This window comes from Gopherus flavomarginatus, chromosome 4 (genome assembly GCF_025201925.1).
Source record: "Gopherus flavomarginatus isolate rGopFla2 chromosome 4, rGopFla2.mat.asm, whole genome shotgun sequence".
NCBI classification, from domain to species: domain Eukaryota; kingdom Metazoa; phylum Chordata; order Testudines; family Testudinidae; genus Gopherus; species Gopherus flavomarginatus.
Window position 1 is genome coordinate 19,647,976 of NC_066620.1, and position 20,823 is coordinate 19,668,798.

The 20,823-nt window shown below is 43.0% G+C and overlaps 1 protein-coding gene across 1 annotated transcript in view; it reads left to right on the forward strand.

Annotated features, from left to right (window-relative positions):
• The window catches only part of BFSP1 (beaded filament structural protein 1), a 45,087-nt gene that overhangs the window by 5,905 nt on the left and 18,359 nt on the right, over positions 1 to 20,823 (forward strand). Inside the window, exon 2 of the mRNA XM_050952127.1 lies at positions 10,616 to 10,676. Coding sequence (XP_050808084.1) covers positions 10,616 to 10,676 — 61 coding nt within the window. The remainder of the gene's footprint in view (positions 1 to 10,615; positions 10,677 to 20,823) is intronic.

Consider the following 20,823-nt stretch of genomic DNA (forward strand, 5'->3'; position numbering starts at 1 on the left):
AACTCTAGAGCGGGAAGAAGCCTTCATGAAACTCCCTAGACCAAGAGACTCTGTCGCTTTCTTCGTAGCTTGAATGAATGTTACTTTGATGGGGGGAACCTTCAGAAGAATTCATTTAAAGATTCACTGGACTACAAAGGAACTAACAGAGAACCCCAAGTTATATTTCACATATGAAGACAAAGGAACTGAGCACTTTGAACTTTGTGGGAGATCCTTGACTTGAGGAGTTGGTCAGCCATCTTGCTGGAAGGTAGATTGGTAAGAAAACTATCATGAACAAAGGCTGTAGCCTGTTTTGCTAAGTCTTTGCATTTTTCTCTTTTGTTTGCTAACTTTGTCCTTTATACGTGAACTCATTTATAATCCTATCTCTTTTTGTTAATAAACTTGTTTTACTTTTAATCTAAACTAGGCAGTGCTTTGTTTGGTTTAAAGTGAATGCTAACTCTAGTTAATGTGGCAAACTGTTGGGTATTGTGTCTTTAAAGGAACAAACGAACCTTAGTATCTGTCTGAATGGTCTAGGAAAGAGCTGGACATTGCAGATCACAGTTTGGGGAAAATCCGGGACCCGGGTGATGGGTCATTTTGCCAGGTGTAATCAAGGCTGCTGGAGTCCAGAGAGGGACAGTGTGTAACAAGCAGGCTGCTGGAATCAGAATTGCTGAGTCAGAGCTGCTTAAAGACATTCAAGTGCATGGTTGTATGCTGGCTGGAAGCATCCAGACAGAGCCACAACAGCAAAGCATTCTAAGGCAATCAAGTTACAGGAGAGGCAGTGACACCACCCCTCAGGGGGTCTATATTGCACCCTAAAACGTGACACCACCTAGAAGAGGGATGACTTAGCACAGATAATTAGGGCCCTACCAAATTTTTGGCCATGAAAAACATGTCACAGACCATGAAATCTGGCCGCCTCCCATGAAATCTGGTCTTTTGTGTGCTTTTACCCTATGCTATACAGATATCACGGGGGAGAGCAGCATTTCTCAAACTGGAGGTCCTGACCCAAAAGGGAGTTGCAGGGGGGTTGCAAGGTTATTTTAGGGGGGTTACAGTATTGCCACCCTTACTTCTGCATTGCCTTCAGAGCTAGGTGGCTAGAAAGTGATGGCTTTTGGCCATAGAGTGACCAGATGCTAAGTGGAAAATATCAGGACCGCCGCAGGGAGGGTGCCTTTTTAAGTGTTACATTCACCCGTCCGGGTCTTCGGCAGCAATTCAGTGGATGGTCCTTCAGTTGCTGACGGTTTTCAGCGGCATTTCGACAGCTGGTAATAAATCTTGCCGCCAAAGACAGAAGCACCCGACACCGAAGATTGTCAGCAACTGAAGGACCCTCCCCCAAATTGCCACCAAAGACCTGGACGTGTGAGTGTAAAGGAAAAATAAATGCCCAAAACAACATATCGGGACAAATGGCATCTCAACAGTACTTCAGTTGGGACGTGGGATAAACTACTCATTATCGGGGCAGTCCTGATTTTATCAGGACGTCTGGTCACCCTAGTTGGCCAGGTACCCAGTTCTGAAGGCAGCGCCCCACCAGCAGCCGCACAGAAGTAAGAGTGGCAATACCATACCTTGCCACCCTTCCTTCTGCGCTGCTGCCTTCAGAGCTAGGTGGCCAGAGAGTGGCGGCTGCTGACTGAAGGTCTAGTTCTGCAGGCAGCAGCACAGAAGTAAGGTGGCAGTACCATACCATGTCATCTTTACTTCTGTGCTGCTGCTGGCGGCAGCCTCTGCCTCTCCCAGCCAGCAGCCACTGCTCTCCAGCTGCCCAGCTCTGAAGGCAGAACCACTGCCAGCAGCAGCGCAGAAGGAAGGGTAGCAGTACCGCAACCTTGCCCCTACAATAATCTTGTGACCCCCTCAATTCCTTTTTGGGTCAGGACCCCTACGATTACAACACTGTGAAATTTCAGATTTAAATAGCTGAAATGATGAAATTTACTATTTTTAAAATCCTATGACCGTGAAATTGACCCAAGTGGACCATGAATTTGGTAGGACCCTACACCTAGTGGAAGGACACACCCGGGCCCTAGCTGACTGCACTACCAAAAGGGGCAGCATAACAGTGACGCTACTTCATTGAGAGTGGTGTATAGTAAGAACTAAATAAGGAAGATTGGGCTCATTGGTCTTGTTAATACAAATAGTAGTCAGTACCTCAGAGATAAGCAGTATAAGCTATGTCATGTATATTCTTAGTCTGCCAGTTACAGGTACTGCAAGATGAAATGCAAGTATTTCAGGCTTGTGCATCATGCTGGTAGGACTTGCATTCCATAGTTTGTCTTTTCTTTGGCAGAGGTATCTATTGGGAAGAAGGACTTACCAGCCAAAACATTGCTGTTTCTAGTGAGAAAAGGTCAGTGAAAGTACATCTCCTTCATTGTGCCATAAGGAGACAAGACATGGGGTCATCCTGACCTCCTGTACATGAGAATTCCTCTGCTGCTCATCCTTTACTGAAAACGTTTTGTCTCCAGCTCTGGCAAGCTTCATCCCAGGTACCTTCCGCTTCCTTGCTGATTTTAATATTCTTGGAGTGAGTTAAGGGAGAGGCAGCTTTCAGGCATCTAGGCATGTTGAAGGCCAGGACCATGAGTTGAATCCAGCACTGTGTGGCTGAATGCTGAGTAATGTGGTGATGTTTTCTTGTCTACTGTTCTGCTTAGGAGACAAGACGCTGCATTTTGAGCCACACTCAGCTCCTGGAAGCCTCCCAGTATCAATGCCAGGGAGAGAACATGACTGTAGTCCAGCCTTGAATAACAAAGATGTGGATCATTGTGGCTAGGTCTACATCTGTGAGGAATAGGTTCATTCTACTTATCCACTGGAGAAGGGAATAGATATTTCTAGCCACTGCTGAAGTCTGGCATTTCAGAAATGGAGACGAGTCCTGTTATAACTCCTAGACTGTACATGTCCCTCATATTCAATAGGCAGATGCCATCAACTAACGGGAGTGCTCATGGATTCTGCTAAATAGCTGAACTCGGGGGTGTAGTGGCAGAATTCGCATATTGGTAGCTCTCTGACTGCTGAAAGAGGAAAGCAATGCGGTGGTGGATCTTTTAAAGGTCTGCTCTAGCTTACTTGAATCAGGCAGCTTCTTCAAAGGACACCTACTAGCTTTTCCCTACTCCTGTGGCTACTAATACTCTATATGCAGCAACACAAGTGAAGCAACAGCCCCTCCATTGCTGACTTCTTCTGCTTGCTGCTTGGCAACAGTCAAGGCATGAAGAACATTGTCCAGTCCGCTGTCCACTGTCCAGCCCTGGATCCACACTGCCAGCTAAGGATCACATTTATATTAGGAATAAGGATCTTAGTACCTTTATCTGCTTCATGAGGGTCAAAAGATGACTTTGCAGACCTTGGTTTCATCCCCTCACATACTTACCATATCAGCACAGGTACGCCAGTCAGTCTGTCCCCTGACTGGCTGGCCCTTTCACTGTTCAAGATTTTCAAAAGTGACTAGAGATTTTGAGTGTCACAATTTCTGGGTGCCTAACTGGAGGCAACTTAAAGGGGCCTGTTTTCAGAAAGCACTGATTTCCCACCCTCTGAAAATCAGATGCCTTTAAGGTGGTCTCCAGTTGGGCACTAAAAAATGGCATAGAAAATACTAGTCACTTTGAAAATCTTGGCTAGCATGTGATTTGTTCACCTTTGGGGATAATCAACTGGTCATTGCACTTCTTCAGCAGTTTCCCATGTATTTTTTTTATTGATGAACATTTTTGCATGATTGGGCTCCACGATAGAAGAAACAGCTCGAGAGAAAGAGAATAGAATATAATTTTGTTTTCTATCACGCCTTTCTTATGGGAAATGTTCTAATGAGCTTTATAAGGCAACAAATACCATAAGATCCTGGCAGTATAGTGAGTGTAAAAGCCAGTGCAGTAACCATGCATTTAAACATGTGATATCCATGTGTATGTGTGAAAGACTTTTTCAGAAGTTGCATAGATCTCTTAGTGTACAGAGAAGAGCAGAACAGAATGGGGATTGAGTTAAATCTCTTCCAAGAGGTGGTCACGCTAACATCACAGTATATTGAGTGTAACGCTTTATCCTCAGATGATACATGAACACACAAGGGAGTGTGGAGTGGAGTAACGTATGGGTGTTATAACAGCCTTCTTATGCCATTAGCTTTTGGGCTAAAGGACAATGATGGAAATGGCTGCTAAATATATTTCAGTTAATGGTACTATATGGAAATTCAGGCAATGAGCCAGAATCGGATATCTCCCCTCCCTGAACTGTGGTGGGGTTGAGATCTGGACTCAGACTCTGTCAGCCTCATCTCTTTTGAATTCAGTCAGTTAAATTACTGAGAGAACAGCATTTTACCATGGCTGTATGATTTTCATGATGTGCTATGATTTTCATTCTTTCCCAGTTGCCGGAATATATCTATGCAAATTAATGAACTATTTGTTGCCAACTGCACATTGAAGAGATTTACAGGGTCCAACAAAATTTGTTTTAGGTCAGCAATTTAATAAAGCTCCATAATGAATACGGTCTTAACTCAGAGGATGAACGGCTTTGCTGGTGCGCTGGGAAACATTTGGACAGCTATTGTGATTTACTAACAAGCTCTGCTTTAGAAAGCTACAGAACAGCATTTCCAGAAGAAGAAAGTCATGAATGTACAGAAGCGAGAGTGAAACTAAGCAACCTTTTCATTTTTTTTACCAGTTTGCTAGCAGTTCCCAGTTCACCACTGGCACCGAATAATAGCGTTGTGTCCTGCCCTTGCAACATTGTGCAGGGAGTAAAGAGGCTTATTTAGCCCCACCCGATTCCTTTGTAGACTGTCTGTGCTGTGTGGAAGTCGGGGGCTGCAGAGAGAGAGACAGGATGGCCCAGTTGCGGGATGCTAGCTTAGGACATGGGGCAACCCGCTTTCAACTCCCGGTTCCACCACAAACTTCCTGTGTGACTTGGAGCGAGTCACTTGGGGCTAGACCCACAAAAGGTAGTTAAGCTCAGCAATGTGATACTTAACTTCAGGCACCCTGCCACCTCCTGGAATCCTCAGCCTCGAGTTTGGCACCCAGACGCCCCCATTGAGATGCATGGGGCGAATTAGGAGCCTTAACAATGGGATGCTTATGCCAGGAGGGCTTTGGCTTCCTCGACCACGGGATGCTACTTGAGGAAGGACTGCTAGGAACAGATGGCGTTCACCTTTCGAAGAGGGGAAAGGCCTTATTTGTGCACAGACTGGCTAACCTGGTAAGGAGGGCTTTAAACTAGGTTCGACGGGGACAGGTGAGCAAAGCCCACAGGAAAGTGGGGAACAAGACCTGGGAGATGGGTTGGAAACAGGAGGGGGCACGGGCTATAATGACAGAGAGGAAGGAGGGTCAGGGCAAAGCTGGGAGGCAAAATCAAACCAGTATCTTAGATGCCTTTATACAAATGCAAGAAGTATGGGTAATAAGCAGGAAGAACTGGAAGTGCTAATAAATAAATACAAGTATGACATTATTGGCATTACTGAAACTTGGTGGGATAATACACACGACTGGAATGTTGGTGTGGATGGGTATAGTTTGCTCAGGAAGGATAGACAGGGGAAAAAGGGAGGAGGTGTTGCCTTATATATTAAAAATGTACACACTTGGACTGAGGTGGAGATGGACATAGGAGACGGAAGGGTGGAGAGTCTCTGGGTTAGGCTAAAAGGGGTAAAAAACACAGGTGATGTCGTGCTGGGAGTCTACTACAGGCCACCTAATCAGGCAGAAGAGGTGGATGAGGCTTTTTTCAAACAACTAACAAAATCATCGAAAGCCCAAGATTTGGTGGTGATGGGGGACTTCAACTATCCAGATATATGTTGGGACAATAACACCGCGGGGCACAGACTATCCAATAAGTTCCTGGACTGCATTGCAGACAACTTTTTATTTCAGAAAGTTGAAAAAGCTACTAGGGGGGAAGCTGTTCTAGACTTGATTTTAACAAATAGGGAGGAACTTGTTGAGAATTTGAAAGTAGAAGGAAGCTTGGGTGAAAGTGATCATGAAATCATAGAATTTGCAATTTTAAGGAAGGGTAGAAGGGAGTACAGCAGAACAGAGACAATGGATTTCAGGAAGGTGGATTTTGGTAAGCTCAGAGAGCTGATAGGCAAGGTCCCATGGGAATTAAGACTGAGGGGAAAAACAACTGAGGAAAGTTGGCAGTTTTTCAAAGGGACGCTATTAAGGGCCCAAAAGCAAGTTATTCCGATGGTTAGGAAAGATAGAAAATGTGGCAAAAGACCACCTTGGCTTACCCTTGAGATCTTGCGTGACCTGCAAAATAAAAAGGCGTCATATAAAAAATGGAAACTAGGTCAGATCACGAAGGATGAATATAGGCAAATAACACAGGAATGCAGAGGCAAGATTAGAAAAGCAAAGGCACAAAATGAACTCAAACTAGCTATGGGAATAAAGGGAAACAAGAAGACTTTTTATCAATACATTAGAAACAAGAGGAAGACTAAGGACAGGGTAGGCCCACTGCTCAATGAGGAGGGGGTAACAGTAACGGGAGACTTGGAAATGGCAGAGATGCTTAATGACTTCTTTGTTTCGGTCTTCACTGAGAAGTCTGAAGGAATGTCTAGTATAGTGAATGCTTACGGGAAGAAGGTAGATTTAGAAGAGAAAATAAGCATAGAGCAAGTAAAAAATCACTTAGAAAAGTTAGATGCCTGCAAGTCACCAGGGCCTGATGAAATGCATCCTAGAATACTCAAGAAGTTAATAGAAGAGGTATCTGAGCCTCTAGCTATTATCTTTGGGAAATCATGGGAGACGGGGGAGATTCCAGAAGACTGGAAGGGGGCAAATATAGTGCCCATCTATAAAAAGGGAAATAAAAACAACCCAGGAAACTACAGACCAGTTAGTTTAACTTCTGTGCCAGGGAAGATAATGGAGCAGGTAATCAAAGAAATCATCTGCAAACACTTGGAAGGTGGTAAGGTGATAGGGAATAGCCAGCATGGATTTGTAAAGAACAAATCGTGTCAAACTAATCTGATAACGTTCTTTGATAGGATAACGAGCCTTGTGGATAAGGGAGAAGCGGTGGATGTGATATATCTAGACTTCAGTAAGGCATTTGATACAGTCTCGCATGATATTCTTATAGATAAGCTAGGAAAGTACAATTTAGATGGGGCTACTATAAGGTGGGTGCATAACTGGCTGGATAACCGTACTCAGAGAGTAGTTGTTAATGGCTCCCAATCCTGCTGGAAAGGTATAACAAGTGGGGTTCCGCAGGGTTCTGTTTTGGGACCGGTTCTGTTCAATATCTTCATCAACGATTTAGATGTTGGCATAGAAAGTACGCTTATTAAGTTTGCGGACGATACCAAACTGGGAGGGATTGCAACTGCTTTGGAGGACAGGGTCAAAATTCAAAATGATCTGGACAAGTTGGAGAAATGGTCTGAGGTAAACAGGATGAAGTTCAATAAAGATAAATGCAAAGTGCTCCACTTAGGAAGGAACAATCAGTTTCACACATATAGAATGGGAAGAGACTGTCTAGGAAGGAGTATGGCAGAAAGAGATCTAGGGGTCATAGTGGACCACAAGCTTAATATGAGTCAACAGTGTGATACTGTTGCAAAAAAAGCAAACATGATTCTGGGATGCATTAACAGGTGTGTTGTAAACAAGACACGAGAAGTCATTCTTCCGCTTTACTCTGCGCTGGTTAGGCCTCAACTGGAGTATTGTGTCCAGTTCTGGGCACCGCATTTCAAGAAAGATGTGGAGAAATTGGAGAGGGTCCAGAGAAGAGCAACAAGAATGATTAAAGGTCTTGAGAACATGACCTATGAAGGAAGGCTGAAGGAATTGGGTTTGTTTAGTTTGGAAAAGAGAAGACTGAGAGGGGACATGATAGCAGTTTTCAGGTATCTAAAAGGGTGTCATCAGGAGGAGGGAGAAAACTTGTTCACCTTAGCCTCCAATGATAGAACAAGAAACAATGGGCTTAAACTGCAGCAAGGGAGATTTAGGTTGGACATTAGGAAAAAGTTCCTAACTGTCAGGGTAGTTAAACACTGGAATAGATTGCCTAGGGAAGTTGTGGAATCTCCATCTCTGGAGATATTTAAGAGTAGGTTAGATAATTGTCTATCAGGGATGGTCTAGACAGTATTTGGTCCTGCCATGAGGGCAGGGGACTGGACTCGATGACCTCTCGAGGTCCCTTCCAGTCCTAGAGTCTATGAGTCTATGCACAGAAGCCACCATGCTGAGCAGGGAGCTGCCTAAGTTAGACAGTGGTAAATGCCAGGGTGAGGAGTGTGACCTATGCCCCACCCCCACCCCCTGGGCTGGAGGGGGTGCCTTCCTCTGCTCAGGATTCATAGCTGTGAAACCTTTCCTGGAATTAGGTGCCTAAGGCAGATCAGCAAAGAATCCTGTGGCACCTTATAAACTGACAGACGTTTTGGAGCATGAGCTTTCATGGGTGAATACCCACTTCGTCGGATTTCACCCACGAAAGCTCATGCTCCAAAACGTCTGTTAGTCTATAAGGTGCCACAGGATTCTTTGCTGCTTTTACAGATTCAGACTAACACAGCTACCCCTCTGATACTAAGCCAGATCAGTCCTTTCTCAAGAAACATTGAGAAGGAGGAGTCCCCTTATACTCAATAGCCCAGTGGTTAGTCCACTCATGCAAGATGTGGGAGATCAGGGTGCAAGTACCCATGCTGTCTCATTGGGAGCAGAGTCTTCCTCCTCCCAGCTGAATGCCCTAACCACAGAGCTGTAGGGTTTGCCGGGAGTGGGTCTCTTTCTATCTTTCAATAGTTATTGGGTCAGAAAGAGGGAGAGAATGACACTGTGGCCTAGTGGTTAGTGCACTCTCCTGGGAGACCCACGTTCCAGTTTCTGCTCCAATGAATATTTAAGAATTTTATACGAAGTGGGACAGCTTCCACAGGAGTGAATAACTCTAGAGTTGAATGAAAGAAGTTTTCTTGTGACTGGACAAGTACCTTGGAAACCATGAACTCACCTAGAAGGAACTGATGATTTTGGGAGAGAGTTGAAGGATTAAATTATTAGGACGAGAGAACTTTCTTCTAACTCTTTAATGCTTTCCTCCTAGGTCGAGCCTCAGGCAGTATTCACTACCATAGCCTATGTTACACCTACTCTATAGATAAACAGAAGATTTCCATTCCCCGGGCTAACTAACCGTATTTTAAAATGTTTAAAGTAGATGATGAAAAGATGGCAATTTTCTTTTCTGCACTTCTGTAGTAGAAATTACTTCAGAGAGCGAGGAATAAGCAGCCAGGCTGTGCCTATCTCACTCTTCAGCCACCAGCAACAACCTGACTTTGATGAGCAATTTGTTCGGTGTTTGATGATAAAACCTGGTTGCTCAGGATTGTAATATGTTTCTAATTGTTTTTTTAATTGCAGCATCTCGTTTAATTACTTCTCTGGTTAAGCAGCTTATTTACAGTCTTGCTTTTCTTAAAGGAAAAGAGGAGAAGACTCTGCAACAGGGTTCTTTTGTGCCATCTCCAAAGAAAGAACTACAATCACTCAATCACCCTTTAGGGGTGGTGGTGGTGGTTGTTTCTTTCCATGAGAAAAACCTCTTTAGGAGAGGATTCTTTGTACATTACAATACAAAGCTGACATTCTTAAAATATAACCTTTTATGCCATATTTATCTTAATTCAGAGAGAAACAAAGCATAAACTACATCATTTTCTTATTTATTTATTTCCAATTTTTCTCTAATATAGGAAATTTCACATATACATATGTGTGTGTTTCTGTACATATATATAGGAGTATATTATAATGGCATATAAAAGTTCATGCATTTTCTAGTTTCAGCAGGCAATGTTAAATAATGTGCTCATTAAAATCTGCACTGGAGTTTATGAACGATATAAAATGGTGGGTAATATTAAAAAAGACTCAAACCTCAAGAAAATCAAATGTATCCTCATTCTACACTTCTTACTCAGATGAAACTCCCATTGAAATCAACTGTGCACCACAAATTGCAACATTATTTACTGTGGGCACAACTAAAATGTCAACATTTATCAGTTTTTACTGTACCACAGCAGATTATCCCAGATACACTGTCATGGTTATCTCCTCTAACAGCAGAATGAAATATTGTGATATCTCAGCTATCGAGTCTGGTAACTGTTGGTAAATAGTGACTTTTAAATGGTGAGCACTGTTGTCTGATATAGTTTTGTAAAATGTAAATCACTGACATTTTATTGGAAAAGATCTATCCTCAGACTTTCTTTAGAGAAGTCATGGCAAATGTCCATCCACTTCATTGTGCTTGTTGCTTGATGAAAAGAGTAGAGGGACCTAATCAAAACAAGAATTACACTCACCATCTGAAGCCAAAGATCTACGCTTAAGTTATGAATAAACCTTGTGGGCCTGGTCAAGATTCATAGTCAACTTAATGTGAGGCTTCTATAGTGCACGATATTGTAGATGGAGACACAGTATGTGAAGAGATAAGCCACTCGACTTCATCTTCTTTGTCCTATCTGCAGGTACAGAAATGAACGTGAATATCAGCAGAAGCTAAAAGAGACCCTTGAACGCCTTAATAAGGTGAGCCTGTTACAGTAGGAGTGTGCTGTTTGCATCAGCTGCTTCCTTTCATTTCATTTACTAGACATAATTACTTTGATGTCCATTCAGTTTGGTTCAACTAATTTTTAAGCAGTTATTTTAGTTCTGATGGAATTTATTTTGGTAATATTATATAATATTACTTTTTCTCCCATAGTCACACGTATTGGTGCCCCCACAAATCATGAAAGGACAGTTCCTATCCTCTCTCCTATTTCTGGCCATAAGCTATTAGTTTGTGCAGGTAACTTTACTGTCAATAACATTAAGAAATTGGAATCTAGGATAGTGCGAGAATTTGGGACCTTTCCTCATTCTCCAGTCCTGGGTGATTTCTCTTCATCCTGTAAACCCTGAAGGGGAGCCCTTCGGCACAGATTTTCAAAGGTTGATTTCAATGTGAATTAGGCACCTAACCTGCTTAGACCCTTATGATAAAGCCATTAGGTGACTATCTGCATCTTTAGGTATTTAAATACCTTTGAAAATCTGGCCTTAGAGCCTGATCCTAAACATACTGCAGTCTCTGGGAATAGGTTTTGGATTAGGCCCTTAGAGAGAGACCTATCTGATCATTAACTGGACTTACTCTTTCCTTTGTTATCCTGCACGTCCCTAGACCCATGGAATATAAACTTTGTAACTGATCCAGTAACACAGGCCTCTTTAAGTTACAGTTATGTGCATTAGTAAGTTTTTAGCTGGATTCGGGCTGTTAGGCACGATTCTGAGTTTACTGAAGTAAATGAGAGTTTTGCCTGAGAACGGAATTCTGGACCAGGTTGGTAGGACAGACGATGGCTGCACTGATTTACCGTTGGAAACATTCATTGTTGGCAGAGTTCCTTAATATCAAACCAAATATAGTACAAATCAATAAATAAGAGAAATGAAAGCCCAAGAGAACAGATTTTAAATTCATTTCCTCTACAGATGGGTGATTTGTCTTCTGTGTTTTCCCATGTAGTCCCTCATTTGCCTGGGATTTTTTAAGCCCTTGACAGGCCTTTATGGCAAGCTACACATCTTGTAAGGATCCTTCACTAAGAATTGCCCTGCAGAGCATTCCCACTGTATATCTCTTGTTGTTGTGTGTCTCTGGCCACCTATGGGAGAGGTGTACTGATATGATGATAATGATGTGGAAAAGCAGAGCAAAGAAAGTTACATCTAAATATGAATATATATCATTTTGGCTATAAGGCAAAGAGAAATAAAAATGATTGTTCTGGTTGCTGTAAACTGCTACTGTCTGCATGGTTGAAAGCATCATACCAATGAGCTCATTAAGAAAAGAGCTCCGGGCCAGAGGCAAGCAAATTGATCTAGAAAAAGGGCTGTTTTCCCTAATCATTGTTTTGTTCTTTTTGCATTTATTGACCACTAATAGCTGAAAGCCAATGCTGTCACATTGGTGTAATCTGTAAAGTCAGATGTGTTAAAAAAAAAAAAAGCCAAAAATGGCTGAGAACTTAAAAATTGGATGATAACAGACCACAGATCCCAGTGATGATTGAACCTGGTGATATTCTAAACAAAAATTGCTCTCAGCCGTGCTTTAGCTATTTCCATCACTTCACACTGACTCAACAAACCTTCTTGGGTTCAGAGTGACACACGGACAGAATGAGACTCCTGGAATGTTGTTATATAGATTAGCAGTTCTTCTTACTATGGAAGGGATCTCACTTAACAGAGATCCCATCTTTATGTGTACTGTCATGTTTTTTAAACATTCAGCTCAATGATCAAAGAAATCCCTTTAATCTGGTGCATTGTAATTATTGAGCTCCTGGTCAGAGAAAACTGCATGAGTCTCTCCACTCAGGGGTTTGTCAGTTCTTTGTCAGTCCTGTTACGACAGTCTGGGAGCTTCAAGGAGATTATCTGGCTTTGAGGATTAAAACTGTATCCTATCCTGCAGGAAAAGGTCAAGTCCATTAAATAACACCACGTTCCCGTTAACAAAAAAAAATAGACGTTTCATTCCTTGATTTCTGCAGATTAAGAGGATTTTGAAAGGCCTGATCTCTGGCATACCTTGAATGCTGTTGCAATCAGAACCCTTAAGCAGAGACTTACCTTTAAGGAGGTGAACAACCCACTGATGGAAGCTTGATTTTGGTTTTGGAGTGAGGGTGGGTCAATACCTACGGAAAGCCATAACACCGTTCTCCATCTTGGCCCTGTACCAGTGTTGTCCTTTTTCCATGACAAAGAATAATACTCCGTCCTCAAACTGTGCTAGACAATCATGAGCCCAAGATGTGGAACCCAAATGTAGGCAGAATGCTGAAGCTATTCTGTAAGTCATACCGTTTAGCCAAATGGTGATAAAATGAACATAAGACTATTAAGGGAAAACACAGAAAATAGCAGATGAATATTAAAAAGAGCTAGTGCCAAGCTCCCTAATTCTTATCACAGAGATAACAAATGTCTTTCATTTGTAGAGCAGTTTTTACAGTGCCGCAAAATATGTTAGTGGTGAACAGCATAATGACTTGAGCTGGGATTTATAAAGCACAGTACCATTCAAAATTAGTGTGAGTTGGGTGCCTAACCCTAGTATCGTGATGAAATCCTGGCTCCACTGAAGTCAACGGGAGTTTTCCCATTAATTGAGGTGGAGCCAGGATTTTACACCTGGTATTTAACAGCAAAGGGCCGGAGTCAGCCTGACTCTTTTGCAGGTTCTCAGTGATGGGGAGGCCACAAGCAGCTTTGTTGCCACTTGTCTGATCCTGACTTGAGACATGCAATATTCCAGTTCCTGCATTTAAGCAAGCACAGGGACTCCCAACTTACTCCCCTAGGGACAGGGAGAAGATGGCCTATCGCTGCCTGTCTCCTAGAGCTGCCAGTGGATCCATCTGACTGAACAGTAGGCAGTAAAATGCATCCTAAACAGGGGATATAGTAGAGTGCATGCAGCTCAGCACCTGCGGGAACTCTAGTAGTGAGAGTGCTTCCCAGTGCTCCCTCTGGGATGGTGTGATTCTGCACCAAGTCCAGCTGTTGGACCAGGGGCGGCTCTAGGCATTTTGCCGCCCCAAGCCCGGCAGGCAGGCTGCCTTTGGCGGCATGCCTACGGAGGGTCTGCTGGTCCCGCGGCTTCGGGAGGTCCGCCCCAAGCACATACTTGGCGTGCTGGTGCCTGTAGCCGCCACTGTGTTGGACTGTGCCTCTGAGGCACAACTGCGCCCTGAATTACTAGTGCTGTTTCTAAAGAGGTTAAAATGTAACATTTCCTGGCAGCTTTGTTTCCTGGATTCTTCTGTCTTCAACTACCGTCCGATATATAAACATTTCTTACTGGAAACAGCTAACAAGATATAATGGCACCTCTGTACCTCACAAGGGTGTTGTAAGGATAAATACATTAAAGATTATAGAGCACTCAGATATTCCAGTAATGGGGGGCCAAACAGGGGCAACAGATAGATACAAAAATCTGAAGTTTCTTGCTCTCACCCAGTTTCTTCTCCTTTATCTCATAGAGAAGAAATAAGTGACTGTGTTTTCCCCATTCCCAAACTTGCCCCTGGAAACAGTAGGCATGATTAGATGAGAACGTGCTCACAAGGGACATCATATGCAGTGCCATTTAGGCCATTCATACTAACTCGGTGGCTTATGATGTAATGATGCAACTGTACTATACTCATAGTACTAGCTTCAACACTACTTAGACTCTATTGGAGAGAAGGAGAGGTTCTGCTATCCAGCCTGAATGTATTTATTCTATAAACTATTCAAGATAATGTTTAAGCTGAGCCTGAGTAGCCATTTGTCAAAAGACAGCCAATTAGCAGATCTTTTTCCTCCATCAATTTTTCTTTCAATGCTGTAATCTAAGGCTATGTCTACACTACAGAGGTTTGTCACCAAAAGTTATTCCGTTGTAATTAAAGCGCTTTAATTAAACTGCAGTTGCATGACTACGCTATGCTCCTTGTGTCAGTAGAGTGCATCTGCACTAGCAGCTCTTGCATGGACACAGAGAGCAGTGCACTGTGGGTAGCTATCCCACTGTGCACCTGGCCACAGGGTGCCTTGAGAAGGGTTTGCAATGCCTCATGGGGCAAGTACAGCATCACATGATGCAGGTTTCTCAATCTCATCATGGACATCCTAGTAGATTGCCACCTCTTTTCTACTGAAGTGGGTGCGGGAAGGGAAAGAGTGTGTAACAGGGAGTGGGGGGTGGTAGGAGAGACAGAAACAGAGTGCGTGTTAGGGGAGAGTATGTGTGTCCACATGCTGTCCCCGTAAATTCAGACAACTGCCAGAAGCAACCAGTCCTGACATCAGCCCCCACCTCCCTCCCTGGCTCAGCACAGCAGCCTCTCTCTCTCTCTGGAATCCTTTTCTACTTGAGATCAATAGGAGTTTTGCCTTACTACTGGCAACAAACCAAGGTTAAATCAACATTGACACCATTGAGGAAGTGGGTGAGAATTTATACATAAAGACTGATGTATTAGTGAATTCTTTATTCATTTGTTCCGGCTATTTTTTATTGTTCAAAGTAGAAGGAAGATCCCAGTGTCAGTTGCTTGACTTTCCCTGAGTCCATTTTAAGGTATCCCGGGCACTAAGATAGCAAAGAATCCTCTGAGCAATGTATGTGCTTTCTAAATAGGAATCTATTCATAAAGAACTATGCTACAGAGCAATCAGTAACAATCAGCTACCTTCCTCACAATCTCTTTTACCTTATGGACCTTTATTTCTCTGATTTTAGTGAATGTGTGCTCTGTAGACTCAGCACCTATGAATAAGAAATAGCTTTGCTGGCAGAGGATGTAAACACAGAAAAATAATTAAGGTATCAGAAGTGGCAAAAGACTGAGTAGCCTGTAGCTCAGCAGTTCTCCAATTTATCTCATCAAAGCAAGTAGTTACTGTTTACTGTGCACTGAAGAAAACTACTTCCTATTTTCTGAGTCCCATGTAAATAGCTGGATTCTGTCATCCATATACACACTGACTAATACCTTACTCTATGAGGTGTCCCACTGATTTCAATAGGATTACTTACCAAGTAAGTTCAACAAGCCAGAGTCTCCGCTGGCTACACTGATTCCAGTGATTCATTTGTAATGAAACAGGTGCCAGGTCTCAAGCAATTAGTTACTGTGGCTCAAGCAATTTTTTAATGTTAATAACTAATATAGCAAGCCCAGACATGCCAGGGCTATGAACTGCCAAGCCTAGAAGTGCCGGGGCTCAGCCCTGGAAAGCTTTGGCACAAATTAAGCACTGACTAATTCATAGATTTATAGATTTGAAGTCCTTAAAGAGACCTTTATGATCATCTGGGCTGCCCTTCTGCATAATACAGGCACAGGATTTCACCCAGTGATTCCTGCATCAAGCACATGATGTCTGGTTGTGATAGGCTAGCTAGAGCATCTCTTAGCAGTCAGTGCAGTGTCGTTGGAAGTCAATATAGCTATGCTAGTTTGTGCCATCTGAGGCTCTGGCCCAACACATTTAAGGATGGCAGAATCTGGCCCAGTGTGTTTAGAGTTGGCTTTAATACTTTCATTATTCCTTTCTGTGCCCAAAAGAGTTTGTCTTCTGTCTGTGTTTGGAGTCAATGCACAAGTAGTCAGCAAAATTCCATCCATTTGCAAATCATAAGTTTTGTATCTCTTTTAAGTGAATACCATGCAGTCAACATGTCTGTCTCTCCCTCTAGAAGATGAGTGGAGAAAAATGTGCATTTAAATAGAGCCACAAGGTCCTGATCCTGTGATATGCTCAGCAGCTTCGATTCTCATGGACCTCAGTGAAAACTGAAGGCACTCAGCCCGCTGCAGGAGGAACTCAACTCCATCTCAGAATTGGCCCCTCACTGTGCAAATCTAGTTTCCATAGCAAAGGAAGAAAACTGAATGGTTTCTTTTCAAGCGAAGTTTTACCTTAGATGTGCACTTTACAGAATTAAGCCAGTAGAACAAATAATGGCTTGCATGGCGAAGAGTTTGAAAAGTCCATTAACGTCTTTAGAAAAGGTTTTTCAATGCCAGGAATATGAAATTAAGAAAAAAAATCAAATTTATCTTTCTTTGCTGTTTGCATTCTTCTTTGAATTAAGAAAAATAGATTGTCTCCTTCCCCAGCTCTATTTTCATTGCTAATCCTTCATCTTTCACTTTTCTATCCCATTTCTGGCATATTAAACAGTGTTTTTCCTTCCCTCTGCAAAATGCAGACGTGGCTTTGTGCACACAGGGATCATTTGAATGACTTGTACTTTTTTTCATCTACTTTTTAATGTCCAGAACATCCCTTCTCCTGCATATTTCCAAGAGATCATGTGCTTAGAATTTGCCAGTATATTGGAGCTCACTTAGAACAAGTTTTATGGGTATTTTATAAGCTCACCAAATGGAAAGGCAAATCCAGTCATCTCTGGAGTCAGGGAGGTCTCTCCGGCATCAGAACCAGCATGGTTCCACTGCACAGGGAGTGCATTTTCAAAAGTGGCACAGCATGAACCCCAACATGTGGTTCAGAGCCCAACTCCACTGGCCTACCTGTGACAATGCAGGGTGGGATGGGGGGGCAAGGTAGAGCATGAACTGTGTGCTGCATGGATCCTCAGTCCTCTCCTTTCACAAAGGGTCATGGGGTGCTAGTTCAGCCATTGGGCAGAAATAGCCTTCTCCGAGCAGCTCTGCAGCCATTCTGCCTGCTGAGGAGAAAGGTTCCTGCTCCCTAGCCCCTTCATGGAGATTACCAACCACTGGTCTGATACAGGCTAGGCTCCAGTGCCACAGATTCAGAAGGGACCATCGTGATCACCTGGCCTGAACAGGATATGGCTCATAGTGATCAGAGATGGGTGAAAGTGAGGACACATTTTCACAAAGGGTCACTCAAAAATTTTGTTTAAGGCAGTTTCACAGTTTGAAGATTTGGCTTTTCTGCCAAAAAATGGAGATATTTGTTTTTCACTTAAAACATATGAAAACCTGAAAAACAAATTTGTTGCTGGGAAATATGATGCCTGTGAAGTTGTGAGCAGACATGGCAGGGGTCTGGTGGCCATCTCTGACATTTCTCTCTTGTGCCTTATCGATGTGGAGGAACATAAAAAGAGAAAGCAAAATGTAGCACGCTAATGTACCACGCTAATGGATACAACTTCTACTAAACCCCTTCTCATTATCAAAGTGTGAATATGTGTTAGAGGTCTCTCTCTGTGGCTGAGTCTGCTGGAGCTATAGGTTGAGAGCTTTAGCTCAAGCTATGCACTTAGCTCTGGAGGTTCCTAGTGTGTCAGTGAAGATGGCATCTTTCACACAGACAGAAGGGATTATAAAGATTAGGTAACGCAATCAGGGAACAAAAACAATCAGCTGACAAAGATGACAAACCGCAGAGCGCATACTATCAAATGAGCGCTAGAACGTTCACTGAGGCAACCAGTTTGTGAGCAATCTTTAGGAAGAACTTTGTCCATGCACAACAGTCACTGATCCATCTGAATAACGAAGAGCCTTACTGTGTGTTTGCAGACTACTGCTGAAAAGGAAAAGGGGCTCAGTTTAGTGAATGATTTGTTGTTTGTAAATTTTATACCTCTCTCCATTAACAACAAACAGGGATCCAAGCCCTGTCATGAAGGCCATTTTGCAAACAGTTTACTCCATACATTTATGTGTGTGTGGTAAAATTCTGTGCCACTGATACATTTCACATGATATCAAATGACATGGAGGATGTTACACATCTTAGCAGGTTCTTAATAGCAGTATTCTCTACAGCAGGGCAGACAGCAGATATGAGATACATATTATGCTGAGAGCAAAGTTCTGGCATTTGACATGATTGCATTGTCCATATTTATCAGTGACACAGAATTCACATCCCCATATCCATCACTTTATGCTTAAACTAGTATTTGGGTACATTCAGGTCAATTTATAAATGTAGGAATGCAATGGCTTTTACTCAGAAAGATAAGTCCATTCTGCTTTGCAGTTCATTTTCTGTGCATAATACTCAGGATGAAGCCTGGTTGCTTTTTATACACGCAGGAATCTTTACAAATAGAGAAGAACACATCAACGTACAGAGCCATTAAACAACAGTTCTGCAAAGCACTGGACTTGTCCTATCTCTATTTGTCAATGGGAGTTAGGTTCTAAATACCGTTGAAGATCTGAGCCCTTGATCACTGCGAGGGCCACCTGTGGGGGGGGGGGAGGAGGGGCAAGTGGGCCCACAGAGGCCCCCATGAGAATATAGTATTCTATGGTATTGCAACTTTTTTTTATGGAAGGAGCCCCCAAAATTGCTTTGCCCCAGGCCCCCTGAATCCTCTGGGTGGCCCTGATCACTGCTGGAGTCAGTATCTAAAGATTTTTTTAAAAAAATTCACATAAAGAATAATGAAAGAATGATACCAAGTTGAGAAGAAAATAACTGGATGCTGTGTTATTTTGATACAGCGTGAGGGTTCAGTGAATGCATAGCTAAATCTAGCTTATTTAAAAAGAAAAACAGCAAACACATTTTCTCTCTTGGGCAAACATTTGAAAAGCTGAAGACTAGACGTTGCTCATTACATACAAAAATTCTTGCTAATTGGGGATGTCTGCTTCCCCCACAAGACTCCTAACGCTATCGTTGTTGTGCTGATCTTTCTCTCAATAGGAAATCATTAAGGCTGCATAAATGCTCCCCAAATGCCTGATGACTGGCTTAGAATATTCTGGTCATGGTCTGTTTTAATTAGTGGCATTTGCTCACAGTGCAGTTAACTAGCACTAGAGTAAAAAAAGTTCATGGTCGTTTTATTGGTGCATCAGCAAACCTGGCTGGATGAGTCAATGGCATAATGAAAATCGCAAGCATCAACACATTTCTCAATAGCATATCAGCCCTGGTGGTTAATTTGCTGTGCATGTAAAAATGGAAATCCCTCTTTCACCATAGTCACATGCCCTGCCCAGAGAGGCGAGAGTTTAATTCACTGCACATGATCTGATCATTGGGCCAGATATTTACCTCTGATAATTGAAAGTGGTGAGTTTTAAAGGGATGCCATATGTTTAAAAATCTGTTTCCTCCTCCCATTAAGATCTATTGTTACAAGCAACATCTAGTGTTACTCTGACTGCAATCGATTAGGAGAAAATATTTGTTCCCTTATTTTCTGTTTCCTTTGTGCATTTGACAGTACTTTATGCATAGCCAGCATCACATGTTCCTGTGTATAGTCAGTTATTTATTCAGACCATGTCTATGCTACAGATGCCACAGAGGTTTAGTTCCAATGCTGTAACTATGTTGCTGTACTGCCATAGCATAGACACTTCTCACAGGAATGGAAAGGGGTTTTTTCATTGCTGTAGGCACTTCACCTCCCCGAGCGATGGTAGTTAAGTCAAAGGAAGCATTCTTCTATTGACCTTGCTGCATCTACACTGGGGGTTCAGTGGGTGTAGCTGTCACAGTCTGAGGTGTGAATTTTTCACACCCCCTTAGCACCAAAGCTATATGGCTCTAATGTTTAAGTGTAGATCAGATCTTAGTTTCCCTTGATGATTTTTTAATTGTGTCAGGTTAGGTTTTGTGTGAAGTAAAACAGTGGTTCTCAAACTTGGGCCGCCACCTGTTCAGGGAAAGCCCGTGGCAGGCCAGGCCAGTTTGTTTACCTGCCGTGTCCACAGGTTCAGCCGATGGTGGCTCCCACTGGCCACTCCAGGCCAATGGGGGCTGCAGGAAGAGTGGTCAGCACGTCCCTCGGCCCGCACCGCTTCCTGCCGCCCCCATTGGCCTGGGGCAGCGAACCGCAGCAAATGAGAGCCGCGATTGGCTGAACTTGCAGATGCGGCAGGTAAACAAACCAGCCCAGCCCGCCAGGGTGCTTACCCTGAACAAATGGTGGCCCAAGTTTGAGAACCACTGAAGGAGAACACACTTTCCTGAGAACTAATCATCAGCCTTTGTATCAACTTTGGGATTATCATAGATGACAAAATCAATTAGATTGAATGGGCCTGGTTCTGATCTCCTGGACACCAGTGTAACACTACTGATTTCAGTGGAGATATGCTTGATTTACCACAGAGCTTGGAATCCCGCATGTGCTGGCAAGTATGAT